Source organism: Leuciscus leuciscus (assembly GCF_965113295.1).
Source record: "Leuciscus leuciscus genome assembly, chromosome: 24".
Classification (NCBI taxonomy): Eukaryota; Metazoa; Chordata; class Actinopteri; order Cypriniformes; family Leuciscidae; genus Leuciscus; species Leuciscus leuciscus.
Window position 1 is genome coordinate 29,775,314 of NC_138723.1, and position 26,332 is coordinate 29,801,645.

At 36.7% G+C, this 26,332-nt stretch overlaps 1 protein-coding gene across 2 annotated transcripts in view; it reads left to right on the plus strand.

Moving 5' to 3' along the window:
• LOC309489813 (uncharacterized protein) overlaps window positions 1–26,332 on the plus strand; it is a 47,917-nt gene that overhangs the window by 7,892 nt on the left and 13,693 nt on the right. Inside the window, exons 2-4 of one of the 2 annotated variants that reach the window (XM_082158731.1) lie at window positions 14,747–14,830; window positions 15,008–15,250; window positions 25,828–26,004. In XM_082158731.1, coding sequence (XP_082014857.1) covers window positions 25,861–26,004 — 144 coding nt within the window. In that variant the 5' untranslated portion in view covers window positions 14,747–14,830; window positions 15,008–15,250; window positions 25,828–25,860. Of the gene's footprint in view, window positions 1–14,746; window positions 14,831–15,007; window positions 15,251–25,827; window positions 26,005–26,332 lie in introns of those variants that run through there. The other variant, XR_014202513.1, reaches the window with a different exon arrangement.

The window sequence follows — 26,332 nt, forward strand, 5'->3', positions numbered from 1 at the left end:
TCCCGCGTGAGGTACTTTGTGTTGTACGTTGCCATGACGTTCACGCGCGCACGAAACTACTACGATTGATCCTCAACGTTTTACAGATACAATGAAACATTGCAAAAATAGGCTGGTTACATGGGCCTAAGCTCTTTTTAATAAAAGCCATGCAAAAGTTAATATCAGATCATTTGAAAATACAGTTTAGGAGGATGTACCGAATATTCTTCAGTTTTATGCACTTTTATCCACGAATGTGACCCTGGACCACAAAACCAGTCTCGAGTCGCACGGGTATATCTGTGGCAATATCCAACAATACATTGTACGGGTCAAAATTATCGATTTTTCTTTTATGCCAAAAATCATTAGGATATTCAGTAAAGATCATGTTCCATGAAGATATTTAGTAAATTCCCTACCGTAAATATATAAAGCATTTATTTTTGTGAGTGAATGCTGCACAATCGCCAACATAAATGAACAACTTTAAAGGAGAGTTTCTCAATGTTTAGATTTTTTTGCACCCTCAGATTCCAGATTTTCAGTAGTCTTATCTCGGACAAATATTGTCCTATCATGACAAACCATACAGCAATGGACAGATTATTTATTCAGCTTTCAGATGACGTATAAATCTCAATTTCGAAAAAATGACCCATGTGACTGGTTTTGTGGTCCAGGGTCACAAATAGAATATCAGATCTCTGTCATATAGCCAAAAATAAATGATTTTTTTGCATAGTTTGACACATGAAAACTGTAACAATGTATCTTACAAGGTAACACGACGTAACCTTGCTCTCTCTTGATATGTGTCCCCACATTAAGTCCTTGAATTTGAGAGTATTGGACCTGGAAAGTCCTTGAAAGGTCCTTGTATTTGAAGTTAACCGAGGTGTGGGAACCCTGCCTGTTTCCCCTCTGATTTCAGGGATAACTTACGGGTAGATTTAGGACTACATTTTCAGACAGGAATGTTGTTCCAAAATCAACAAAATATGTTCATCCAGAAATTCATCGGCAAAATCACAGTGCGGCTGATGTGTGTGTGTGTGTGTGTGTGTGTGTGTGTGTGTGTGTGTGCATTATGCATGATAGTGTGTTAAATGATGCAGTGTTGATCTTCATGTAAAGTTATCTTTAAAAAGACTAATTAAAAACTAATTTAAAAAAGACTAATTAAAAAAAAAAAAAAAGACTAATTAGAAATTAGGTCATTTTAAAAATTAAGTCAGATAAATGGGCATAATGCTTACATCACGTACTAACCAGGCAATAAATGCTAATTTTCAATATTATTGTGAGGGTTTTTTTTGTCATAACCAGTCGCTACTGTAATAAGTGACAGGACATTATAGAGTTTCTATTTCAGTGGCTTCATGTTTGATAGTCTCGCCCACATTCATGCACTCCCCCTATGCACTTGTTTTGTTAAGCATAAACTTTTTGGAAAACAAGCCTCTCAAGTAAATGTATCCTGATTTAAGAACGTTTTGATATTTTTACTAGAAAACAAGACGAGTAACAAGAGTAATAAAATAATTTTGGGTAACACTTTATTTTACAGTGTCCTTGTTACATATGTTACATGTACTTACTATAGTAATAACAGTAAATTATGCATAATTACATGCAACTAACCCTCAACCAAACCCTAATCCTACCCTAACCCTATAGTAAGTACATGCAGTTGCTTAATATCACACAGTACTTAAATATATAATTACACTGTAACAATGATACCTTAAAGTAAAGTGTAACCTAATTTTTGAAACACTTTATTTTACAGTGTCCTTGTTACATGCACTTACCATAGTAATAACAGTAAATTATGCATAATTACATGCAACTAACCCTCAACCAAACCCTAATCCTACCCTATCCCTAGAGTAAGTGCATGTAGTTGCTTAATATTACTCAGTACTTAAATATATTATTACACTGTGTGACACCTTAAAATAAAGGGTAATCATATATATATATATATATATATATATATATATTTATTTGTTTTGCAGTGCTGAAATCTCATTGCTGCACATGATTATTAAATGAACCTTTGACGTATATTAAGCCTCAGATATCTTCTGATTGCATCAGGTTGCACAGCATTTTCATTTTCATTTTCATTGCTGGCAGACAAAAAGTCTTTCTGTCAAATAGGTGTTAAAAAGCATTATGGAAAATGTGTTAAATTGTGCATGGGAAAATGCAGCTAGAGGGTCGTTTCCTTGAGTTTGTGTAGATTAAAGTCACCTTTTTTTAACCGTTGAGAATATAATTCCGGTGAGCTGAACTAGTTAATGGCTCATGATCTACGAAGGTCTGGATTTCGCTTGCGGATCATGGGGTGCGAAAAAAGAGTGATCGATTTGCAGGGAACCGTGCATGTGATACGCCACGACAAAACGCTTGTACTTGCTTGTAGCGTCTGTATAAAGCCCAAACCCACGTAAACACACACTCACAGAGGCGGTATACAGAATCTTTACTCCTTTCTTCTCGTATCTTTCCCCATCAACACCTTTGTTTGACAGTCTGCATGCAAATGGGCCAGGTAATGAGAAAGACAGAGAGAGAGTTTGCTTAAAAGCAGCAGCCCGAGCCTCTTTGTTCCCCCACCTGCATCTGTTGAAGCGTGGCTAGGAGAAGCAGTGCTGTCATGTGAGTGACAGATATTGAGGATAATTGTCTTCTTTCTCTGTGTTGCTCCACTGCAGTTGTGAGTTAAGCAGAGGAGAGAGAGAGATCGTAGGCGGTGGGGAAAGAGCACTTTTACTGGGGAAAACTCTCCACTGTGATTGTCTCTGCGCTCTTCTGGACAGCCTAAAGTAATACGGTATTGCTGAGGATTTGTAGTGTTTTTTTTTGTTTTTTTTGCGCTACAACTAAAGGTAATACCATGGTATTCCTTCCAGATGTGCTAAACCATGACATGTACCGTGGTATATTACCATCTGATACCATCACTTCACCATGCTTCACTACTGTAGCGCACTAAAAACTAGTTGATCTTCCAGTTAAAACATTGAAAAATCCTTTAAACAAGATGATTTTGCTTTAGCAACACTGCAGAAGATATTAAGTATTTGTTCAGAGATCGTATGTATTTTGTCTTTACTTGTTTTAGGTAAAAAAAAAGATCAAATCTGTGAAAACAAGTCTTAATATTTTTTTCATTTCTTTAGCTCAATACATTTTTTCTTGTTTTAGGGATTTAAACATATTTTTATTGGAAAATTAGTTAAAGTAAGAGGAATAATGTTCCATTAGGAACATTTTATTGTTCGGTGAGTCTTTAAATATGACTTTTAAATGTTAATTGTGTCTCTCCTCAAATTCTTAGCGGGGAATAAAATAAGGTTATTAAACTAAGGATCATTAATAGCTGATTAAAACACCTACTCAAAGAAAGATTTTATGATTTTAAGATTTTATGATTTTATGCTCAAGTATGTAAGTATTAACTTTGTCTCAGATTTTTCTTGTTGGTGTGAATGTAAAATAAATGCAATTATAAGTGTTATAAAAATGTATACGGATGGCAAGTTCATATTGAAATCTTTTGATTGCATATCTGAGCTTTGTTTGAGACATTGTTGAGATCTCTCCTGAAACTCGTGTAAGATCATTGGGATATTTGTTCATGGATAAAAATCTATGTTTATGAGCTTTATTTAATGTTAAAAGCATGTAATGTGACTCTGAATATCATTCAGTGCTCCAGCTTTTTGGCTGTAAAAGCAACAGTGGATAATTCACCTCAGATCTTGAAATTAAACAAATGGAAATTGGAAACAAGAACGTTCAAACTGTGAACAAACAAGTGTATTCTTTGACAAAGATTGTTTTAGTAACTCAGTAGCTTATGTATTTTTAATAATGTTTAAATGGTGTAATATTTGTGAATTTGATTATGTAGCTTCTTATCCATTTTCTTGAGTGCCGTCAAGACCACGAGACTCCGCCCACACGCTGTTCTGATTGGCTGACTCCGCCCACACGCTGTTCTGATTGGCTGTGGGTTTTGATTGATTTTGACGTATCTCGCAGTCGCGTCGTGTCTAGTGTGGACAGACAAATTATTTGTCGCTGGAATCTTATCGCATCGCGTCTGGTTAGGACACGGTGTAAGAAATGAGCTGAATCTGATTTCCCTGTAAAAGTCCCAGTATATTTCAAGCGAAATCGACGAACGAACTGGTGTGACGTCATTTCGAACATTATCTAGTCAAAACTAAGTTTGTTTGGAGTTCGTTTCAGGAGTTCAAAACATCTTGCCTAAGCAAGCTTTCTAAAAAAACATGGCTTCTGAGAGGGTCCATGGCCGTGGGAACTAGGGGTGCAGCACCCCCTAACGATGCACCACCAGTTTCACTACATTGGAATTTAAGATGACATGACTTTTAAATTACTTTTTCTTTTTCAACCTGTTTTTTAAGAACACCTTCAACTTCAACCTTTATAAAATTACTCTAAAGATTATTTCGTTTTTTTATATGTTGTCGAATAGGGTTTTATGACTCTAAAAGAAATGAATATATCATAAGGCAATAAGCCGATCTCGCATGGAGTGATTGACGTGACACTGGTTGAGGACCAGCATCTCAGAACTGATTTGACACTCATTTAATGCATGTGAAAAAACTAAATATAGATGTCTTGATTAAAGCATTCATCGGCATTAGGGGACGTTCACACAGAACGTCAACCATTCCACTCTGCTACTTTTCCATTGTTTTTCAGTGTGAACGCACTACCCGTGTTGTGCTCGCGTCTCGCGCATGACACAGCGTTCTCAAAACGCAGCACTCAAGTTAAAATAAGTTAAACTAAAACGCGCCTCGAGACCTTGCGTTTGCCCCCCGTTCCACTGCCCGCGTTTGCCATTTTCCCTTTGAAAGATTATGCTTTCTGTGTGAACCGGCACTCCTGAGTGAGTATCATAAGGTAATTATGCAGATTTGTGTGCTGTGCTTTTTTAAAATGTATCATAAGTTCTGAGTGTTCTCACAACTCTGTACTCATTCATTTGTATGTTCATCTTTTTGTTTGGGCTGTTTAATATTAGGATTTTGAGTAACACTTTATAATAACTGCACGCTATTAATCATTAGTTAAGCATTAGAAAACAGTTAATTCATCATTTATAAAGCATTAATAGACATTAATAAGTAGTTTATAAATACAGCTATAAATGCCTTATTCTTATAATGTGTTTAATAATTGTATTTTCATACTTTCTTAATGATCAGTTCATCATTTCTAAATGAAGTATAGCATTATTTACAAACCAGTTATTTGGGAGTTGTCTGTGGTTCATAAGATCACTTAGAAATTGTAAGTAAATGATTAATAAACTATTTAAATGTACATTCATCTTATTATTCAGACATATAGTAATAGTTGCTTAGTGTGTTAATAAATGGTTTATTAACATGTATTTCTACTGTAATTCAGGGAGTTATAAAGCATTTAGTAGTGGTCAGTTAACTATGTTTGTGAGCTCATCTAAAGTGAGGACTAGTTATGCCTTGTAAAGCATTTACAAAGGAGATTTAAAGGCTGTTACATTTTTTTATGTTCTCTATCACTGTGTTGTGTTTGTTCCTTTTTCTGTTTAGAAGATAACTGAGTCTATAAATCTCCTTTGTATATGCTTTACAAGGCATAACTAGTCCTCACTTTAGATGAGCTCACAAACATAGTGAACTGACCACTACTAAATGCTTTATAACTACCTGAATTTACCACATTTACTTGCAATTTCTAAGTGATCTTATGAATCACTGGCAACTCCTAACTAACTGGTGTGTAAATAATGCTATACTTCATTTAGAAATGATAAATTGATCATTAATAAAGTATAACAATACAATTATAGATATGCTTTTAAATCAAGAATAAAGCATTTATAGCTGTATTTATAAACTGCTTATTAATGTCTATTAATGCTTTATAAATGATGAATTAACTGTTTACTAATGCTTAATTAATGATTAATAGTGTGCAGTTATTATAAAGTGTTACCGGATTTTGTTTAAAAAAAAACTCTACCATAGCTCCGCCCCACAATATCAAGCCCCGCCCATTAAGCCCCGCCCCCAGCACACCCCCCCTGGTAAAATATGTTCCCGTGGCTATGAGAGGGTCTGTTCTTTCTTTTAAATATATATTGCATGCTCATGTATTCATGCAACAAAATATTCTGGAGGCCATGAAAATGTATTTATTCCATTTATTTTGTTATCGAGAAAACTGCCTTTCACACTTCCTATTACCCCCTAAGCAAAGAACGAAAAAGAACTTGGCCGTGAGTGAGTATCCCGGGGTCTGTTTTCATCCTTGATTGTCTGTTTGTAATGTCGTTCAATTTTAAGGGGCAGTTAAAGTGTAAAGACATGTGTTTTCGATGAGGTCGTTGTTCCTCCGAGAACAGTTTTGTGGAAAAGGGGGGGGGGTATTTTACACACCTTGGGGGAGGAGGGGGGGTGTGTGTGTGCATGTGGACAGGAGAGACATTTTTCCGAACTCTAGCAGGGGAAAGGGTGTAAAAGCAGGCCTGCCCTTCCTCCCCCTCCCTGGGTCACCGGCTGCTCCTCTCTCCCGTCTCTCTTACTCTGGGAAGGTTAGAAAAAGTAGCGGCGCTGCCAAAGGAAACACTGGCTCTTTTTTTTTCCCCCGAGCTCTGCAGTGTCTAGAGAAACTTGAGAGCGGTCCAGGTTTGGTTCCCTGGTAACGGTGCCGTGGAGAGGAGGCCCCGCTCCATCATCTGACGCGCTCATGGGAAGGATGACGAGAAACGTTTTCTTTTGGTCGAAAATACACTCCTATAGAACATCCATCATAAAAATGAAAAATGCACATGCTGAATAGAAGCTCCTCCACATTACTCTCTCCGCTGCTTTTTAGATATTTTTTTTTTTACATTTAACTACTTTTTTCCATTTTATGAAATGTGAATGATGATTACCCTGGTTGAAACTCACTGCCATGAGACTAGAGACTTGTTCATGTGTTTCTGTGTGGTTACTGGAGAGTTGTTGTTAGTATGTTGCTATATGGTGTTCTGAGTGGTTGTCAGTGTGTTGAAATGTGGTTTCTAAAATGTTCTGAATGGTTGTTAATGTGTTGCTGTGTGGTTGGAATATAGTTATGACCAGGGCTTGACATGAACTTTTTTGCTCTCCAGCCACTATGGCTATTGGTTTTCCAAAGTTACTAAGCACTCAGTATTTTCCCTGGCCACAATTTTGACATTGATACCATGCACTCTCAGAAAAAAAGGTACAAAAGCTGTCACCGTGACAGTACCCTTCAAAAGGGTTCTAATATGTACCATTTAGGCACTAATATGTACACTTTTGGTACCAATATGTACCTTTGAGGGACTAATATGCACTCTTTAGGTACAAAGGTGTACCTTTTGAAAAGATACCACCACAGTGACAGCTTTTGTACCTTTTTTTCTGAGAGTGTGGGGGGAAAAACTCATAATTTGGCAGCAGGATTATTAGGCTACTGTCACTTTAAAGGGATATTTCACCGCTGGAAAGATGAATGTGTATTTAAATTGGGTCATTTATGTAGTAGAAATGTGAAATTATTTTAGAAGTTGGTGCCTTCTAGACTGAGAAAAGCCAGAAAATGTATTTTTGGCTCATGTGGATGAAAGACTACAACTCCCAGAATGCACTTGCTTCGCTGCCCTACGAGGCCACTCCCAAGCCACGCCTACCGGTTACAGAGGGCAGTGTCGGGAGAAATGATACAGCTAGGCTACTAGTCGACTCAAAACTGAAAAGATGGCGTTTTATCGTGAGATCCCCCTATGGGCGGGGTTGAAGACATGCGGGACGAGCTCCTCCTACTGGCTGTAGTCTCTCGCCTCTGGACAAAAGAGCCTCTGATGACGATCAATGACGATTTTTGCATCATCTGAGTTTTTTTTTCCAGACACACAATACAGAAATCTCTTGTCTCAGGGGGACATGAGGGAGGGAAGCACGGCCACTCGAGAATACTACCGGGTTTCTACTGATACAAAGCTTAATGCTAATCGGTGAAGTATCCCTTTAAGACCTGACACACAGATTCACACACAGATTCACACACAGATTCACACACAGATTCACACACAGATTCTCAACTGTTTACGTTCACTTGAAACATAACTGACAGTGTTTATGTGAATACTCACCAAGTCCAGCGTTTTGACATTATTTTGTGTGTGTTTGACTGTTTAAGCGCAATAAGCCGTGAAAAAGAACTCAATTTAGCACTGAGAGACGGCTTTATGTGAACACACTCTGGGTGTGAGCACAACATCTGCGGGAATGAGTAAAAATATGCGCAATACACTCAATCCCACGCTGAGATAATGCTTGATGTCAAGCGCTGGTCATGACTGGGTGTTAGCGAGTGTCCATATCACTAGATGACCCGAGTCAAAGCCAGCAGGTGCGTCTGATCACACTCTAGGGCTGCAGGATACTGAAGAAAAGTGCGATATGCGATAACTCATTAAATAATGCGATACGATAATCAGCCCGTTCTCATACCCAAGGCGTCACTTTTTGTCACTTTCAACCATGCTTCAATATCTGACGCTCAAAGCACCCTTTAGCGTCCATATGAGACGCAGAACCCTACCACAGACCTAAACCTACCCAACCGAAGCGTCTCATATTGACGCTAAGGGTGCTTTGTGCGTCGAATATTGACGCTTCCGAAAGCGTCAGTTACATGACGCCTAAACCTACCCATAACCGAAGCGTCACATATGGACGCTAAAGGGTGCTTTGAGCGTTAGATATTGAAGCATGGTTGAAAGTGAAAAAAAGTGACGCCTTGGGTGTGAGAATGTGTTGCGATAATGCTTAAAGTGTGTAAAATTCAATTAAATTGTCTATTATATAACCTACGTACGTGTTTCACATTCTTTTTCCGATATATTGTGCAGCCCTATCACACTCAATGAAGTAATACAGCAAATGATTTGAGGAATTGAGCACTAAAAAAATCACTAATCCACGATTCTAGTCTAGTTAGTCATGTTTCTATAATATAGAAACATGACTAACAGAAATTTTAAAGACGTTTTCTAAAATGAGCCGTTGTGAGAATACATAACCACTCGTCTCGTCTCATTTGATGAACCGCAAGGTCATTCTTAAACTAAAGACACACCGCTGCTGTTCTTCTTTTGTATTCATCAGTACACCTCTCTCTCTCTCTCTCTCTCTCTCTCTCTCTCTCTCACACACACACATACACACACACACACACACACACACACACACACTCTCTCTCTCTCTCTCCCTCTCTCTCTCTCACACACATACACACATTCTCTCTCTCGCTCTCTCATACACACACACACACACACACTCTCTCTCTCTCTCTCTCTCTCACACATACACACATTCTCTCTCTCTCTCGCTCTCTCACACACACACACACACACACACACACACACACACTCTCTCTCTCTCACACACACAGACACACACACACACACACACACACACACACACTCTCTCTCTCTCACACACACAGACACACACACACACACACACACACACACACACACACACACACACACACACACACACACACACACACACACACACACACACACACACACACACACACACACACACACACACACACACACACACACACACACACACTCTCACTCTCTCTCTCTCTCTCTCTCTCTCTTTCTCACACACACACATACACACACACTCTCTCCCTCTTTCTCTCTGTCCTCAAGGGCTGAATATATTTTGCTCTGCTTTCCATAGACCACTGCAAAAAAAACTGGTTTTGTCTGTCAGAACTGAAATATATATATTTTTTACTATGCTGACCATATAAAATAGCATAGTTGCTGCATTTATGGTTAATACCATAAAGCCCTAAATAGGAGATTTTCTTCAAACAATTATTTAAATTTTTTATGCAAGTGGTGGGTAATGCCAAGCTACTACAATTTCATTATAGCTGCAAAAAAAAAAAAAAGAAATCTTGTATCATGACCTGAAAATATCTAAACATCCTTTCTTAAAATTCTTAAGATAATACCTTAATAATACAGACAATAATATGACAAGTTTTTTTCTTCTTTTTTTATATGTAATATGTTAATGCTTTGGCAACATTGTGATACACAGTCATGCTAATAAAGCTCATTTGAAATTGAATTATCTTAAGTAGCTTTGCTTACCCGGCTTGTTTTCAAAGAAAATATCATGAATATGTAAGTGTATTTTGTTCTGTGCACAAACAGCTTGTAAACAATGTCATGTAACGTCACATTTACCTCAGAAAAACCATATCCAGTGACCATAAACTCGTCATCAGCTAGACAAATTAACTCTAGAGAGGAGAATCTTGCTAAATATATGCACCATATTACATATTCATTATAATTTTTTATGTTTAATTTCAATATTTAATGCATGTTTGAATAAATCTGGCACGTTTTTATGACAGCCACCATTTAAATGTGTATATTTCATATAAGCCTATAGGCAAAGAGATTTGTTTTCCTTGAGAAAATTTGCCATGTGTTGTCCCTGATATCCAAAATAATCAATATTGAATCGAATCGGAATTGAAATCGAATCGAATTGCAAGCTTGTAAATCGAAATCGAATCGAATTGTGAAATTAGTAGAAAAATATTTTCATGATTTGTCATCACAACTTTTTATCTTTTGTCATATCAACTTAGATAATTAATGTGGTCAAGATAACATAATATTTTGAGTTCCTATTTATTAAACCAATCTCCATTGTATTAACTCAAATTTTTTATTTCAATTAACTCAATTTTAATAAGGCAACCAGGAAACTTACTTTTTTAAGTTAAACCAACAATAATTTGTACAGTGTATAGTTGGGCATAGTAAGGGATTTCATACTTCAGCATGAGTTATGTTTGGAGTTTCCGTTCATTCTGCGAACACAACGGTATGTTTTTTTGCCATTACCTTAATTTTATCAGAATTTTGTCGTGCTTTTTGTGGTAAAATGATAAATTTGTCACAGGAAATGCACAGGGTTTTGGGGAAGGCGTGAAGGGCCGGGCTTCCTCCGTGACAACACAATGGCCTCAGACACTGGCCTCTGACTGGCCCCTGCCACCGGACGCGGGGACGAGGAAGTGCGAGCGCTGATAACACACACAACGCCCCCCTCCCCCCCCTCGCCGTCTGGAGACACAACCGCTTCCCACTGGATCTGCCATTTTTGCTTATTCATTCCCGCGCCGGGCGGCATTGTGCTGCTGGAAATAAAGACATCAGATATTAGAGACACCTCTCGGTCACCCCGGGTCTCTGAGGTATTCCTCCTTTTCATTCAGCGCTCATCCCTGCGCTCGGCAGACTGTGTCTTCAGCGCTGGCATGAGCCGCTTCTCAAATAGGCTGCCAACGTGCACACACACACACACACACACACACACACACACACACACACACACACACACACACACACACACACACACACACACACACACACACTCAATCCGGCCAGTGTTTTTCCGGGAGGTTGGATTATCCGCTCGTCTTTGTCTTTAGATACAGTTGCTTTTCACGAAATGCTCAATACTGTGGCCTGATGGTGTGCGCCTCTGAATTGAGGTCGAACTGCCTCTGTTTCTGTTCAAATTGACAAAATCTGCAAAATACATTTAAAATTCAAATTAATTTGACATGTTGTTGCAAATACTTATAGTTAGTAGAATGTCTAAAATGGACTATCAAAATAAAGTGTTACCTAAAAAAGGAAGATAGGAGGTTGGATTATCTGTCTTTTGACACAGTTGATTTTCACAAAACGCCTCTAAATTGAAGTTGAATCGACTATGTTTGTGTTTGAGATAAGACAAAACCTGCAAAATAGACAAAATCCATTTATATTTAAGACACAATCTCAACCTGATCCAAAGTTGCAATTTCGTGCGATGTAATTGGTAGGAAAACATACATGAACTTATATTTTTATATATATATTACTCACATATATTACATAGACTGTCTCCAAATTCATACATTTTACGAATTTTGTCTGAAATTGCAAAAAAAAATAAAAAAATATATATATATATATTGCCTTTGTTCGACTGTTCGAACACATTGTTCGATTGTTCAATTGCAACTTTGAAAAAAAAAAATGAAAAAAAAAATTATATATATATATATATATATTATTTTTTTTTATAAAATGTTTTTTTTTTTTCACATTGTTCGATTGTGCAATTGCAACTTTGAATTAAAAAATAAATAATTATATATATATATATATATATAATTATTATTATTATTATTATCATTTTGTTTTTCAAAGTTGCAATTGAACAATCGAACAATGTGAAAAAAATAAATGTAAAAAAAAAAAAAAATATATATGTATATATATACTGTATATATATATATAATTATTATATTTTTTTTTCCAAAGTTGCAATTGAACAATCGAACAATGTGAAACAATGAAAAAAAAAATATATATATATATATATATATATATATATATTATTATTATTATTATTATTATTAATAAACATTTTTCCAAAGCTGCAATTGAACAATCGAACAATGTGAAACAATAAAAAAAATATAAATATATATATATATATTATTATTATTAATAAACATTTTTCCAAAGTTGCAATTGAACAATCGAACAATGTGTTAAGTGGGAAAATGTATGATTTGTAATAAAAACTCAGACGGGGGTGGGATTATCCATGCGTCTTTGTCTCTTGATACAGTAGATTTTCCCGAAACACTCGTGGTACGGCGGCGCCTCTAAATTGAAGTCGAATCGGCTCTGAAGTGTTCGAAGGTTTTCTGTCGGAGATGAGGTGCGGGGCGAAAGTGCGAGGGGGATGGATTGAATTCTGATTGGGGTTCGGCGATGGGTAAAGAGAGTAAATCTGGTGACAAATGGTTTGGAAGAGCATTACTGTGGCGCGCTGATAAGAGCCTGTCTCCATAATAGAATGGAGAGGACTTGTCTATCAGCCTATTTGAAACCGTTCCTACAAGGTACTGGCTTTCATTAGCGTGGCCCGTGAATAGTGGCGCTGAATGAAAATTGCTACTTACCCCGCGATTACGGTATTGAAAGGTAGCTGTCAAAAGAGGGCCAGAGACTCGCAGGAAAAGAGGGGAGGTTGTGTGGCTGTCACCATGACAGGGAATGTGTTTCTCTAAGATTACTATTGTGTCTGTTTTATTAAAGGCAGGAAAGAGTAATGGGGCGGATAAGAACAGCATGAGAGGGTGATCCTGAAATACAATCGGAGAAATGTGACTTGAGGCTTGATGGGTGTAGGCCGATGATCGCCGCTGACGGACTATTTTGGGTTTCTATCAGGCTTTTGCTGGGAGGAATGGCTCTTTCCTGAAGAAGCAAACGTGATATCTGTGTTTTTCAGCGCTATCGCTGTGCTAACACTCCGCCTGGACGCGCGACGCAAACCTTCTCCAACGGCCGATCTCGTTTCCTCACCATCTGTAGAAAATTCCCTGTCATGCTTTAGCTGAAGTTAGGCGAGTTAGGAAGTTTTGCTGGGTTTTCATGTGTAAGTGCGTGACTGGAAACACATTTCCTGTTGTTTTGATGTAGAGGTTGATGCAACTGAAAGCATGACACAATAAAGGGAAAGTGCACCCAAAAATGATGTCATTATGTCATTCCGACTTGTATGCCAGCATTTTTCTGTGAAACACAACACTGTGAATACATGCAAAAATTACTTTTTAATTAGCGACTCTAATTAAAAGTGTATTTTGTCTGACTTGCACTGGCAGATTTAAAGCAAAATAGATGTTTATATTCAAGACACAATCTAAAATGAAAGATACGAAAATTAAAAGTGAAATGTAGGATTTGTGTATGAGTTTCTACGCTTATATTCACGACACAATCTCAACCTGATGTCTCAAGAAAATCTATGTATTTTCCAAACATGCATTTTAATATGATGTTTAGAAGGAAAACACATGGTTTTGTCATGTTGGCCTATAACTTCATGCTTAGTTTATTCGTATTCAAGACACAATCTCAACCTGATCTCATGAGAAAAAGTATTTACGCAATATTTTACAAATCATAGAATGTGATTGGTTGGAAAATGTACTATTTGTAATATAAAAATTTAAAAAAAGCATAACCTTCTATGTTTATATTCAAGTCATAATCTCAACCTGATCTCACGAGAAAATGTATGTTTTTTTCCCGAAGTTGCAATTTCGTATGAATTTGTATGATGCGTTTAGTAGGAAAACAATTGATTTGTCATGTATAACTTCATGCTTAGTTCATTAATATTCAAGACACAATCTCAACCTGAAAAATTATTTCACGAAGTTCAAAATTCGTACGATGTGATTCATAGGAAAAGGACATGAGCAAGTCGTACAAAAATGTATGAATGAGATTGTACAAATAAATGCAAATTCACCACCAATATGTCAGAATCTAAAACAATTATGAATTGTAATGAGACTGTGTTGCCCATCTATGAATAAAAGTCTTCAATTTTCATGCAATGTTACTATTTTAGCCATTATAGAATAGGATATGCACGCTACACGATAAAAGTAGACGACTTGTGCGCTATATTCAGTTTTATAATAGTTTTGTGTTACAAACAAACCAAGATGTAGGTTATTATTCACTGAAATTATCCTCTTTCTGCATCTCATTTTCCATATCTCATATTTGTTTTGGCATCAACAGGATGTAATGCGTCAAAACGCCACTTTTGAATCTGAATGTGATCGTAAGATTTGAGACCTTTATGAGAAGAGAAGATAAATATCGGTATGTTTCTCAACACTTTTATTCTGTTTTTGGTCCTTTTTGCTGTTTTTTTGTGTTCATACAGGTTTGTAACAACATGAGGGTGAGTAAATTATGGCATAATTATTTGATTGCAAGGGTGAACTGTTCTTTTAAGTAGCAAATAACCTGAAAATATTCCCTTTAATGACATTCCAGGAGATGTGACCTGAGGCGAGGACTCATCTGAAACTGAAAGGCATGTTAAAGGGAGACGTGAGGAGGTGAAGATAAGTGTCTCTGTTAAAGAGGGTCTACCTCCGTACACTTAAGCTCTGAGTTTGTGCTCTCAATCGGTGAAGACTCGGATCAATAGCACTGCGGAAGCAAGAGAGGAAGAACACCGACAGGATCAGCAGAACGAGGTTAAACTCGCCCGGAGAGAAAGCGAGAAACGTGAAAGTGAGTGATGAGCGCGGTCAGCGCTGAGATGTAGAGCCGCAGGGAAACCCTCTGAATAAATACACACAGGAATAGATTTAAAACATTAGTGCGTAAAGGTGATGGGTGTCATTTTTTTTAAGGTTGAAATACTCTCCTATCTCCCAGCTTAATATGCAGAGCGAACTATATTTTAAACCCGGCACACACCGAGATAATTTTTTCTGTCTTTTATGGTTGTTGTTTGTCAGATTGCACAATATGAGCTCAGTATGATCCTGGGTAAAGCCAAGACAGGCTGTACGTCTTTTTTTATGTCTCGTTGTACAAATATACACTACCGTTCAAAAGTTTGGGGTCAATATGATTGATATTTCAAAATAAAATGCTTTCTAATCATCAAACCTTCTATTTATCAAAGAATCCTGGAAAAAAAAAAAGTGTCAGTTTCCACAAAAATATGCGTTTTCAGCATTGATGATAATAATAATAATAAATGTTTCTTGAGCAGCAAATCATCATATTAGAATGATTTCTGAAGGATCATGTGACACTGAAGACTGGAGTAATGATGCTGAAAATTCAGCTTTGATCACAGGAATAAATTATATTTTAACATCTATTCACATAGAAAACAGTTCTTTTAGACGGTAATAATATTTCTGTTTTTACTGTATTTGGTGAGCATAAGAGGCTTCTTTCAGAAACATTAAAAAAATCATACTGACACTGTTGAACTGTAGTGTAGATCTTAAGAGTACACTAATCTTTAATGTGAATTTTGATAGTACAATGTGAAAGAAACACTAAATAACAATATAAAACGCTGCAGAAATGACATTTTTGTTGGTCAACATGAAAGTACGCACAGTGTTGTGCCTGAACACGTTCATTGAACGATAGTTCATGAACTCGTTCATATTTTGGGCGAACGTGAACTGAACGTACTGTATTACTGCCTGATGAACGTTACTGTGAACTCGTTCATTCTGGTGTCTGTGAACGCCACGCTCTCTCAGTTTAACTTCGTTCAATAGAGTGCCAGATTTCTATAGAGCCTTCCAGGCGAAAACCCGGCTAAAACACACCATAAACCGGGCCTTAATATGTAGCGGAAAAAACACCCAATCTGGCAACACCAGCCACCAGTGTCCACTGACGCTCTTGTTCGATCTCGTTCATCAAAATGAACAAATCTTTTTTCGAGTCATTTCGTTCATTTAAGTGGCTTTAAATGTTATACTATTAACTGGTAAATTCCCAGAACACATCCACCTACGCAATCTTGATCATATTCTGAATTAAGAAATCATTATAATGCAGTCAAAAATCATTTACAGGGAACGTAAATAATTACTTTACCTTCCGAGTCTTTCGTTCATTTGTCACGTGACAGACGCAATGAATGGATCGTTCATGAACGACTCATCACTTACGTTACAAATCAAAACAAAAAGCAGCAAGGAGGCGTCGTATGATCATTTAAACGAGTTTTATGACAAGGTCGGTGAGGATGGGAAAAATCTGACGCATAGCTTCAGTGTTAAAACTGATAAAATAATTGTCTGTGGTTCTACATGGGCTGTGGCAATCATTTTGAAAAATCATATCTCGCAACAACATGGAAAAAAAGAACCATGAACTAGTTCATTTTTGGAACTGTGAACTTAGTTCAAAATTTTTTGTATGAACCATGAACTGAACTAGTTCATTTTAAAATTTGTGAACTGAACTTTGAACTAGTTCATGTAGAAAGTGAACTTTCCCAACACTGAGTACGCATCACCCTGTTTCCCTCAAAAACAACACAACCAAAGTGATTCTAACACGATTGGTTCATCATGATAATCTTTTGAAGCCTAAAAAAGCTAAACATTGGCTATAAGTGAACGACACCACTGTCCATATGACTTCAACAACTCTTTCAGTGTCCGTTTAAACACATTTTCCCTGAAAGTTTGAGTTAGAATAGCAGGAGCGTAAATGAGGCTGTGAGTGTATGAGTTTACCTGTTCGGTGTGATGATGTTTAAAGGGGTGGTTGATTATAATTTGACTTTTCTAACTTTAGTTAGTGTGTAATGTTGCTGTTTGAGCATAAACAACATCTGCAAAGTTACAACGCTCAAAGTTCAAAGAAAAGGGAGAGATTTGCTTTTAAAGAAATCACTTTTTAAGGACTACAACAAACTGTGGTAGAGACTACACCACATTCCTCCCGGGTTAGTGACATCACCAACCCTAGAATTTACATAAACCCGCCCCCGGAACACGATTTATAGATTATCATGACAGAATATGCTAATTAATGACTAGAAGATAATTACATAAGCTACATAAATTCATCATCTAACCATTCACAAATGTTGTCTACATGTTGTCACTTCTTCTCTCCATCATTGTCCGACTCCATTTTGAACATAAAAGGCTAAACGTTTTTGAAATTTTCAGTGCATGTATGTGTGAGTGCAAGCTGTTGAAGCTCCGCCCCCATGTGCCGGAAGCAGCAGCTCATTTGCATTTAAAGGAACAGACACAAAACGGTGCGTTTTTGCTCACCCTCAAAAAGTGACAATTTTAACATGCTATATAAAAATATCTGTGGGGTATTTTGAGCTAAAACTTCACACACACACACACACACACTCTGGGGACATCAGAGACTTATTTTACATCTTGTGAAAAAGGCATTATACCACCCCTTTAATGTTCTCGTCAACCTCTTTAGTCCAATTTAGGCACTTGTTAGCAACCTCCTTTCTTAGGACAAGTAAAAGCTTTAAAAAATCACAACTGATGCTACTGATGTATTTTATGCTGTAGAATAAAACGTAAAAATATCTTGAGCTTGTGTTCACCTTATTTCAGCCGTTTAACTAAAAACCCATTAAAAAAAAGACATTGACTTCATGATGATGGAAATGAAACCCATTAACTTATTAACCCATTAACAGAATTACAACCCCAAACTCAGAGGATTCATCACAAACGGCAAATAATTAAATGTCATACTAAGGAATCCAAGACTTTATGAGGAAAGAAATCTCAAAATTCCTGAAATTTGTCTCAGATGGCACAATCTTGCCAAAATCACACAATGTGCACCCGGTTTAATTAATTCCAGCTTTATTTTCCCTGAAATGTGTGAGAAACTGTGGCTCTGTAATGTTTAGTGTTGGGTATCATTTGAATTGTAATGATTCTGACTCTGCTTATCGATTCCAATTATTATTGATGACTAATTTCGATTCCAACAAGGTAAAAAAAAAATTAATAAAAAATACGTAGATATCCTTCACAAGTCTTATTGCAAAAAAATTTTTTGTGGCTGAATACCATGAACAAAAATACACAAAGAACTTTTGCCTATAGTGTAAAAAATACCATAGCAAAAACAAAATTTCAAGCATTATTTAAAGACAAGTAAACACTCAGTAATTAAAAAAGAACAAATTAGCAATCAGACAAATAAATACAACTGAACAAATATACGATTTAAATAATCAGTGTTTTAAGATTTTCATGTATTTAGATCAAATGTAAAATTACACTACACTTTATAAATAAAATATACATTACAAAAATAGTTACAAAAGTTATTCAGTCAAGAACAGCAAGTGAATTTTCTCTTAGTCTTTTGTTGTTTGATTAGTGTTATTATAGAGAGCAGGAATATTAGGCTGCTGTCACTTTAAGAGCTGCACGGATCCAATATACTGATACCCGTGTTTTCTTTGTCTGTTTACGTTCACTTAAGACAAACCTGGCTATTTTTATGATGATATTTTGACATAGTTTTGTGTGTATTTGTCCGTTCACACAGTATACAGTATTAGAAGCGGCTTTCTGTGCGCATGTCATTTTTGACATGTCTTCTTGTGCTTGAATGGTTTAAAATCATAATAAAATCACTTTCTGTGTGAGCGCTTTGGGTGAGTGTGCAGGACAGAAACCGGTGCATGGGTATTCTTGCTCTTGATTGGTTTAAAGTCATATTAAAATGCAAAGGACAAAGGAATAGATAAGAGAAATCAATATAACAAGTTTTTGATTCCTGACCTTAGTTTTCGATTCCAGAATAGGAACCGATTTTTGATTCCCAACCCTAGTCATGTTCAACCAGCTCAAGACAGCAACAGCTGCTCAACCAATGGTGCGAGTTTGGGGGCGGGGCTTTGTGTTTGACTGACCAATGACGTGCGAGTGTGTGTTCAGGAAAGTTGTTTGTTTGTTTGGTGATTCTAGTGGTGCAGAAATAACACTTTTCATCTAGTACTTAATAGTTGGGTTATTTTACTAGGTGAATACTTAAGGATCTGTATAAAAGCAGATGTGAACACACACGGAAATTCTTGAAGATTTTTTTCTCTCCACTCAATTTCAAGCCGTTTTCAAATGAATAACATGCATTTTTTATGACACTCAAAGCTTTTATTAGCTAAACACCAATTTATAGATATGCTGGTTCTCCTGTGTTGAAATGGGATGCATCGCACCAGCCCAACTGGTCAGGCGCTAGTCAGTAGTAATATAGCGCTGAAGATGATTAGCTTTTTAAAGCGACTTTAACCTCTTCTGTCTGCAGATTTGCCTCAAATGGACCGTATAGAGTTTCACAAGATTAAAAGCACTTTTCCGCTCGTTCGGCTTTTCAGAAGCGAAGACCTATTTAGAGCATTTAATCCCGTTTCAAAGGGCGTATGGGAGGCAACGGCGGGCCAGCGAATTGATCATAGCCAAATGGTTCCTGTAAAATGCCTGATTGCTTAGGAAGTCAAGATGGTGGATCCGAGGAATTCCGTCAACTTTCTCGCCGGCCTTTTGATCCGAAGGGATTCCTGTTGCAGGCAGCCTCTCATGTCTCCTGCTTTTTGAAACAATACTCCTGTGTCTGATCGCATTGATCTCCTCACGGTGACCTCCGACCTCTCAAGATGCTGCGGAGAGGGAACGAAGGAATGTTGGGGGGAGCTGTCTGCTCTCTCGCCCTTTCTCTCTCTCTCTCTCTCTCTCTCTCGCCCTTTTTCATGCAATGATTTCATCGCAGCGAATGGAAATGGCTCACATGTGTTTGCAATTATACCTCACATTGTAATCATGAGACAGAGCCATAAAGCACACGCATACTCTCTCTCGAGGGTCCGTGCACATTCTACAAAACTTTTCATCAAACCATATGGTTTTGTCTTCTCGTTGTATATAGGCAGAGGGTCGAGTTTAAAAGAAAACAACAAAAGGGAAACGAGTGTTTTAGATGAATATTTAAAGGGCTCCTATCATGAATTTCTTATTATTGCATTTTTTCCCCAGCAGTCCACGCAAGTTAGTAACATTTTATGGACTAAAAACCATCATTTTGGGTTTTCACAGCCTTTTCCCACCTTCTCTATGATCCTCAGAATTAAACAAGATTCAAGGAGATAGATAGATAGATAGATAGATAGATAGATAGATAGATAGATAGATACATAGATACATAGATAGATAGATAGATAGATAGATAGATACATAGATAGATACATACATAGATACATACATAGATACATACATACATACATACGATGAAACGTGTTTACAAATGTTTTTAAAGAAAGGCTTTCATGCTCAATTTATTTGACAGTAAAAACAGTAATATTGTGAAATATTATTACAATTTAAAATAACTGTTTTCTATGTGAATATATGTTATAATCTAATTTATTCCTTTGATCAAAGCTGAATTTTCAGCATCATTACTCCAGTTTTCAGTGTCACATGATCCTTCAGAAATCATGCTAATGATGATGAAGAAACATTTATGATTATTATCAATGTTAAAAACAGTCGTGCTTTATATTTTTTTCTGTGGAAACCGTGATACACTTTTTCAGAATATTTTGATGAATAGGTTTAAAAGAAATATAAATCTTTAGTATCATTATAAATGTCTTTACTATCACTTTTGATCAATTTAATGCGTCCTTGCTAAATAAAAGTATTATTATTATATTTTTTTTGTCTTACTGACCCCAAACCTTTGAACGGTTGTGTATGTAAATTTGTATTTAGTTTATATAATTCATCATATATATTTCAGGGTGGAAGAACATTTCCCAGAATGCATCACCTGTTGAATTTCTATGCATCCTTCATAGGACGCAGACTTTAAAGGTCACAAAGGTCGACCCGAGCGTTGTCAAACGGGACGGTCAAGCCTACGGAGGATTGCTCTCGTCGCCTAGCTTATATTCACTGAAAACAAAACAGGGTTCACAACCGGTCTAATTACGTTCACCCTGGTCTATTGATGTACATAATAAATAGTATAAACCATATAAAATAGCATCTTATTAAGATAAGTCAACATTTGAACCGCTTTAAAGTTTTTTTTTGTTACATTTGTATCATTAGATATTATATAGTATGCTGAAACCCAATACTTGCATTTAAAAGTGTAATTTACCAATTTTCCAATTTCTCTCTTTAACCCTTTAGAACCTGAAGCTAAAATATAGGTGTTTTTCCACATATTTAGATTTTTTGACTGTACAATTCTAAAACAATGTGCTATCTTCATGTGCAAGGTGTCATCTTTTTCAGAAAAAAATAAGCTTTCAACAAATTACAGTTATTGACCATTACTGTGTGTGGTGAGTTTGTAAATAGAATTTAAATAGACAAAAATGTAAAAAACGAGAATAAATTTACTGATTTTTATTTAGAAAAAAAACCAAAAAAAATTACAAACGAAAGAAAACGAAAAGAAAAATGAACCATAATACATATATACAAGTCTTTTTTGTGACATTGGGTTGCACAGTTTTCATTTAGGACACTTTTGTTTCATACACACACACACATTCAAATGCATGCACACATAGGCACGCACACATACACATACACACACACCACATGCTAAGATACGTGAAAGAGTAACGGCCATCCGCCTCCCAAGTTTCATTAAAAATCATCCCAATCCCCTCTTCTGCTGTCTAACACTTCTTTCGCCATGTATTTGTTCGTTTCTTTTATTACTTGATGCAATCCAAAGCACTGTAACCTGCCGTGCTTCCTATCTCTCTGTTCAAATCCTTCCTTCCCGCTCTTCCGTCATTTGCAGATGGAATGCATGAAATTACCGTAATAAGCTGTGCATTGCTGAAAAGCGCATGTTGTCTACTGTCAGGGGCAATTTGAATGGTTTTGATAGTGCAAACGGTTGAAGAGTTACGGTAAAATGAATACAGCTTGCTGGTTTGTGTCGGCGACGACACAGCCGGTTCTAAAGGGTTAAAAAAATCCTGTGTTCACTGTGCCGCAATGAATTCTGGGGTATTTTAGGCCGCGAAGGATGCATCAGTTGTATCCTTCATTTCATGGCCACATTTGAAGGAGCCTTCGGATTGGGACGGCCTTCGTTACTCAACCGGCCTTTGAATGATGGAGCCTCTGAATTGCGACACAGTTTGATTAGTAATTCAATCAGAATCAGTTTCACCTCCTGTTATTCTGATTCAAATTCAAATTTAACTTCATTTGTGTTCAAATTTCAATTCAGATTCACACTTGTCTTTATGAACTGCATTCGAGTTCTGAAAGTTAGAGTATGTTTTCATAGAACATCAAGCTTTTTTTTTTATCTCTAAAACTCCTCATGATTCTTATGATTTGACCCCTTTAAGCTTGTGCAAACTGGATTTGAAGTGAAATAAATGCAGGTTTATGGCGCAACCGTGCTCCATAATCAAGAATGAGCTTCGGGCGACACGACACACGTCCTCCATCATCTCGCAGGGAACGAGCGAGACCGCCGGGGTCGCCCGAGGAGCACATCTCCGTGACCCGAGGCCCTTCTGACTTTGGTCATTGTGCGGGTTGCAAACAAGCTGCCCTGAGATGTTTACCGAGTCTTCTTGCTTATACACTGGCCAGACAATCCCATTAACTGATTAGAGGAGACCATGATCTAAATTACTCGCCTGACCTTAACTCTGATAATAGACTCGCTCTGGAGGAAGAGATGCGGTTCGGAGAAGTAAAGTGATAGTTGGTGGAAATGTATATTTATTTATATATGAATTATGTATCATTATTTTCCTGATTATTAATATGTAATTCACATGAGATCTTCAGAAGAGATCTTAAACTGCGCTGAGATTTGCCAAGATCAATCAAACCTCGATGGAGTGCATTAGTGCCCTTTTTTTTTTTTTTTTTTGTGTTGGTTCTGGAAGTATTTTTTCCCATTAATTTCTCCCATAGGAAAAAAAAAAAAAAAAAGTATTTGTTGAAGCATTATATATAAGCCATGAGCCAATCATAACACTACAAACTTTGATTTGAATCAAAATAGTAGTAAAAATACAAGGGTATAAGAGAAATTGTGAACACCATAATCAGATTAAAAACGATGGAAAAAGATAAAACTACTCCTTTAAAAAAGTTGATTAAATAAAAACAATCTATTTTAAGTTAATTGGAAAATATGTATATTACAATATTTAAGTATGTTGAGAGTGTAATTTACTATGCTTCGTGGGAGTGGGCGGAGCTAAAGAGCGTTTTGCTTGTTGTGACTCTTGATTGGTGGAATCTTCTGCACTGCATCATGGGTAATGTAGTTTTTCACCATATATTCCGATGTTAAACATGATTATTTTAAAACTAGGTTCAAATAACGCAGGCTGACGGCTTCAACAAAAGCTACAAACTACAAACTTTGATTTGAATCAAAAAAGTAGTAAAAATACAAGGGTATAAGAGGGAAAAGAAGCATTTTGAACACCATAATCAGATTAAAAACGATGGAAAAAGATAAAACTCGTTTAAAAAAGTTGATTAAATAAAAACAATCTATTTTAAGTTAACTGGAAAATATGTATATTACAATATTTAACTATTTTGAGAGTGTAATTTACTGTGCTTCATGGGAGTGGGCGGAGCTAAAGAGCTCCTTTGAGCGTTTTGCTTGTAGCGACTCTTGATTGGTGGAATCTTCTGCACTGCATCATGGGTAATGTAGTTTTTCACCATGTATTCCGCTGTTAAACATGATTATTTTAAAACTAGGGTTCAAATAACGCAGGCTAATGGCTTCAACAGAAGCTATATACTACAAACTTTGATTTGAATAAAAAAAGTAGTAAAAATACAAGGGTATAAGAGGGAAAAGAAGCATTGTGAACACCATAATCGGATTAAAAACGATGGAAAAAGATAAAACTACTCGTTTAAAAAAGTTGATTAAATAAAAAAAAAATCTATTTTAAGTTAATTGGAAAATATGTATATTACAATATAAGTATTTTGAGAGTGTAATTTACTGTGCTTCATGGGAGTGGGCGGAGCTAAAGAGCTCCTTTGAGCATTTTGCTTGTAGCGTCTCTTGATTGGTGGAATCCTCTGTACTGCATCATGGGTAATGTAGTTTTTCACCATGTATTCCGCTGTTAAACATGATTATTTTAAAACTAGGTTCAAATAACGCAGGCTGACGTCTTCAACAGAAGCAAATACTATTGATTAACAACCTCGTAGCTCACAATAAGGCTGTCTTTAAAGGTTTGTAAGTTAGCACTAAAAATCAATTTCTCTATGGAGAAAATGAATGGAGTTTTTTTACTTCCAGAACCAGACTGTTGCGCTCTATATGAACTAAATTGTTTCTAAACTGCCATCTACATTAATTTTATAGCTTTGTACTCGCACTGTACGACTCATTTGTGTCTGTTTAATTCTCCAAAAGAAGTTCCCTGAGACGTTACTCCATTAAAAGAGCATCTTCTGATCAATAACATGCTCCGTATTTCCCTCAGAATGCGCTTTAAAAGCAGTTGAGCTTATTTTGTTCCTGCCTGGTATCTGCATGTCAAAGACGTTTTAGTAGCGCAAACTGCTTTAGTGTATTTATGTATTTTAAACATGCACTAAAATGATTCATGTGTCTTTAAATCCTCCATTTTGCTGATAATTTGAGATGTCTTTTGCCCGTGGCGGAGCTGAAACTGTGTCTCTCTCATTGATATACGGCACCAGAGCCGAAGCTTTGTTGAGTCGGGTATTTCCAGATGGCTCACAAAAGACTCAATTGACTCTCTCCTCTAATGTGTTAAACCGTTTGCTCCCGCATGACAAATTTAGAGGGAAAAAAACCCAGCCCTTCAGCAAACAGTAAAAAGATGAAATATCAAACAGATTTTCTGTCTTTCACTCTGCAAAAAAAAAGTAAATTAATATCCTACTCAGTGTTTATGCCTTGTTTTCCAGTATCTTAGCATTCTTAAATCAAGATGCATTTACTTGAGAAGCAAAATGACTTAAGATATTAAGATAAAAGAAAACAAGAAAATATGTCAGAAAAATATACTCGTTTCCCCTTTGAATTAAGTTACATTTTTGGACCCCATTGGCAGATTAAGCGTAAACGACTTAATATCTTCAGTCATTTTGCTTCTCAAGTAAATGCATCTTGATTTAAGAATGTTTATTTGTACTGGAGAACGAGACAAAAATACTTGGGAAGAAACACTTTTTTTTTTTTTGCTGTGTAGTTTCACATGCCATTTATATAAATGAGTCGTGCCGAGTGCTTTGTGTATAAATAAAGTTTGTCTGTTACAGATACATTTACATCACGTCTTGCTGCCTTATGCAATGGCGTCTGGATCTCGTCCAGCATGCAGTGAACCGGAGAAGCGGAGAGACGTCCCAGCGGCCCGCAGTCCTGACAACACCCTCTATCCCCCTCTGAAATCTTTATTTACTGCCCCTCGCCGGGGCAATTACAGCGGCGCTGAGGTGAGGAGCTTCTGTGAGGTTGTGTGTGTGCTTGTTTGTTGTGTTTGAGCCGCTGTACTGCAGTACAGTGTGAGCAAGGGGACACAAGATAAATCACCAATATCATATGTTTTGGCCGATATTGAAAGCTGATATCAGAGCTCTTTTTCCTCACAAAGTTATTCAATCATGTTTTGACATGAAATGTTGTGAAAATACTGAAGAGTTTTCTATCTGCAGGGTCACAGAGACAAAAAACAGCATGAATATTAATGACATTGTGTGTCTTCTGCTCGGTCTTATGAGTGCCGAAAAATGTCCTAGATTTGGGTGAAATATGTTTAAAGAA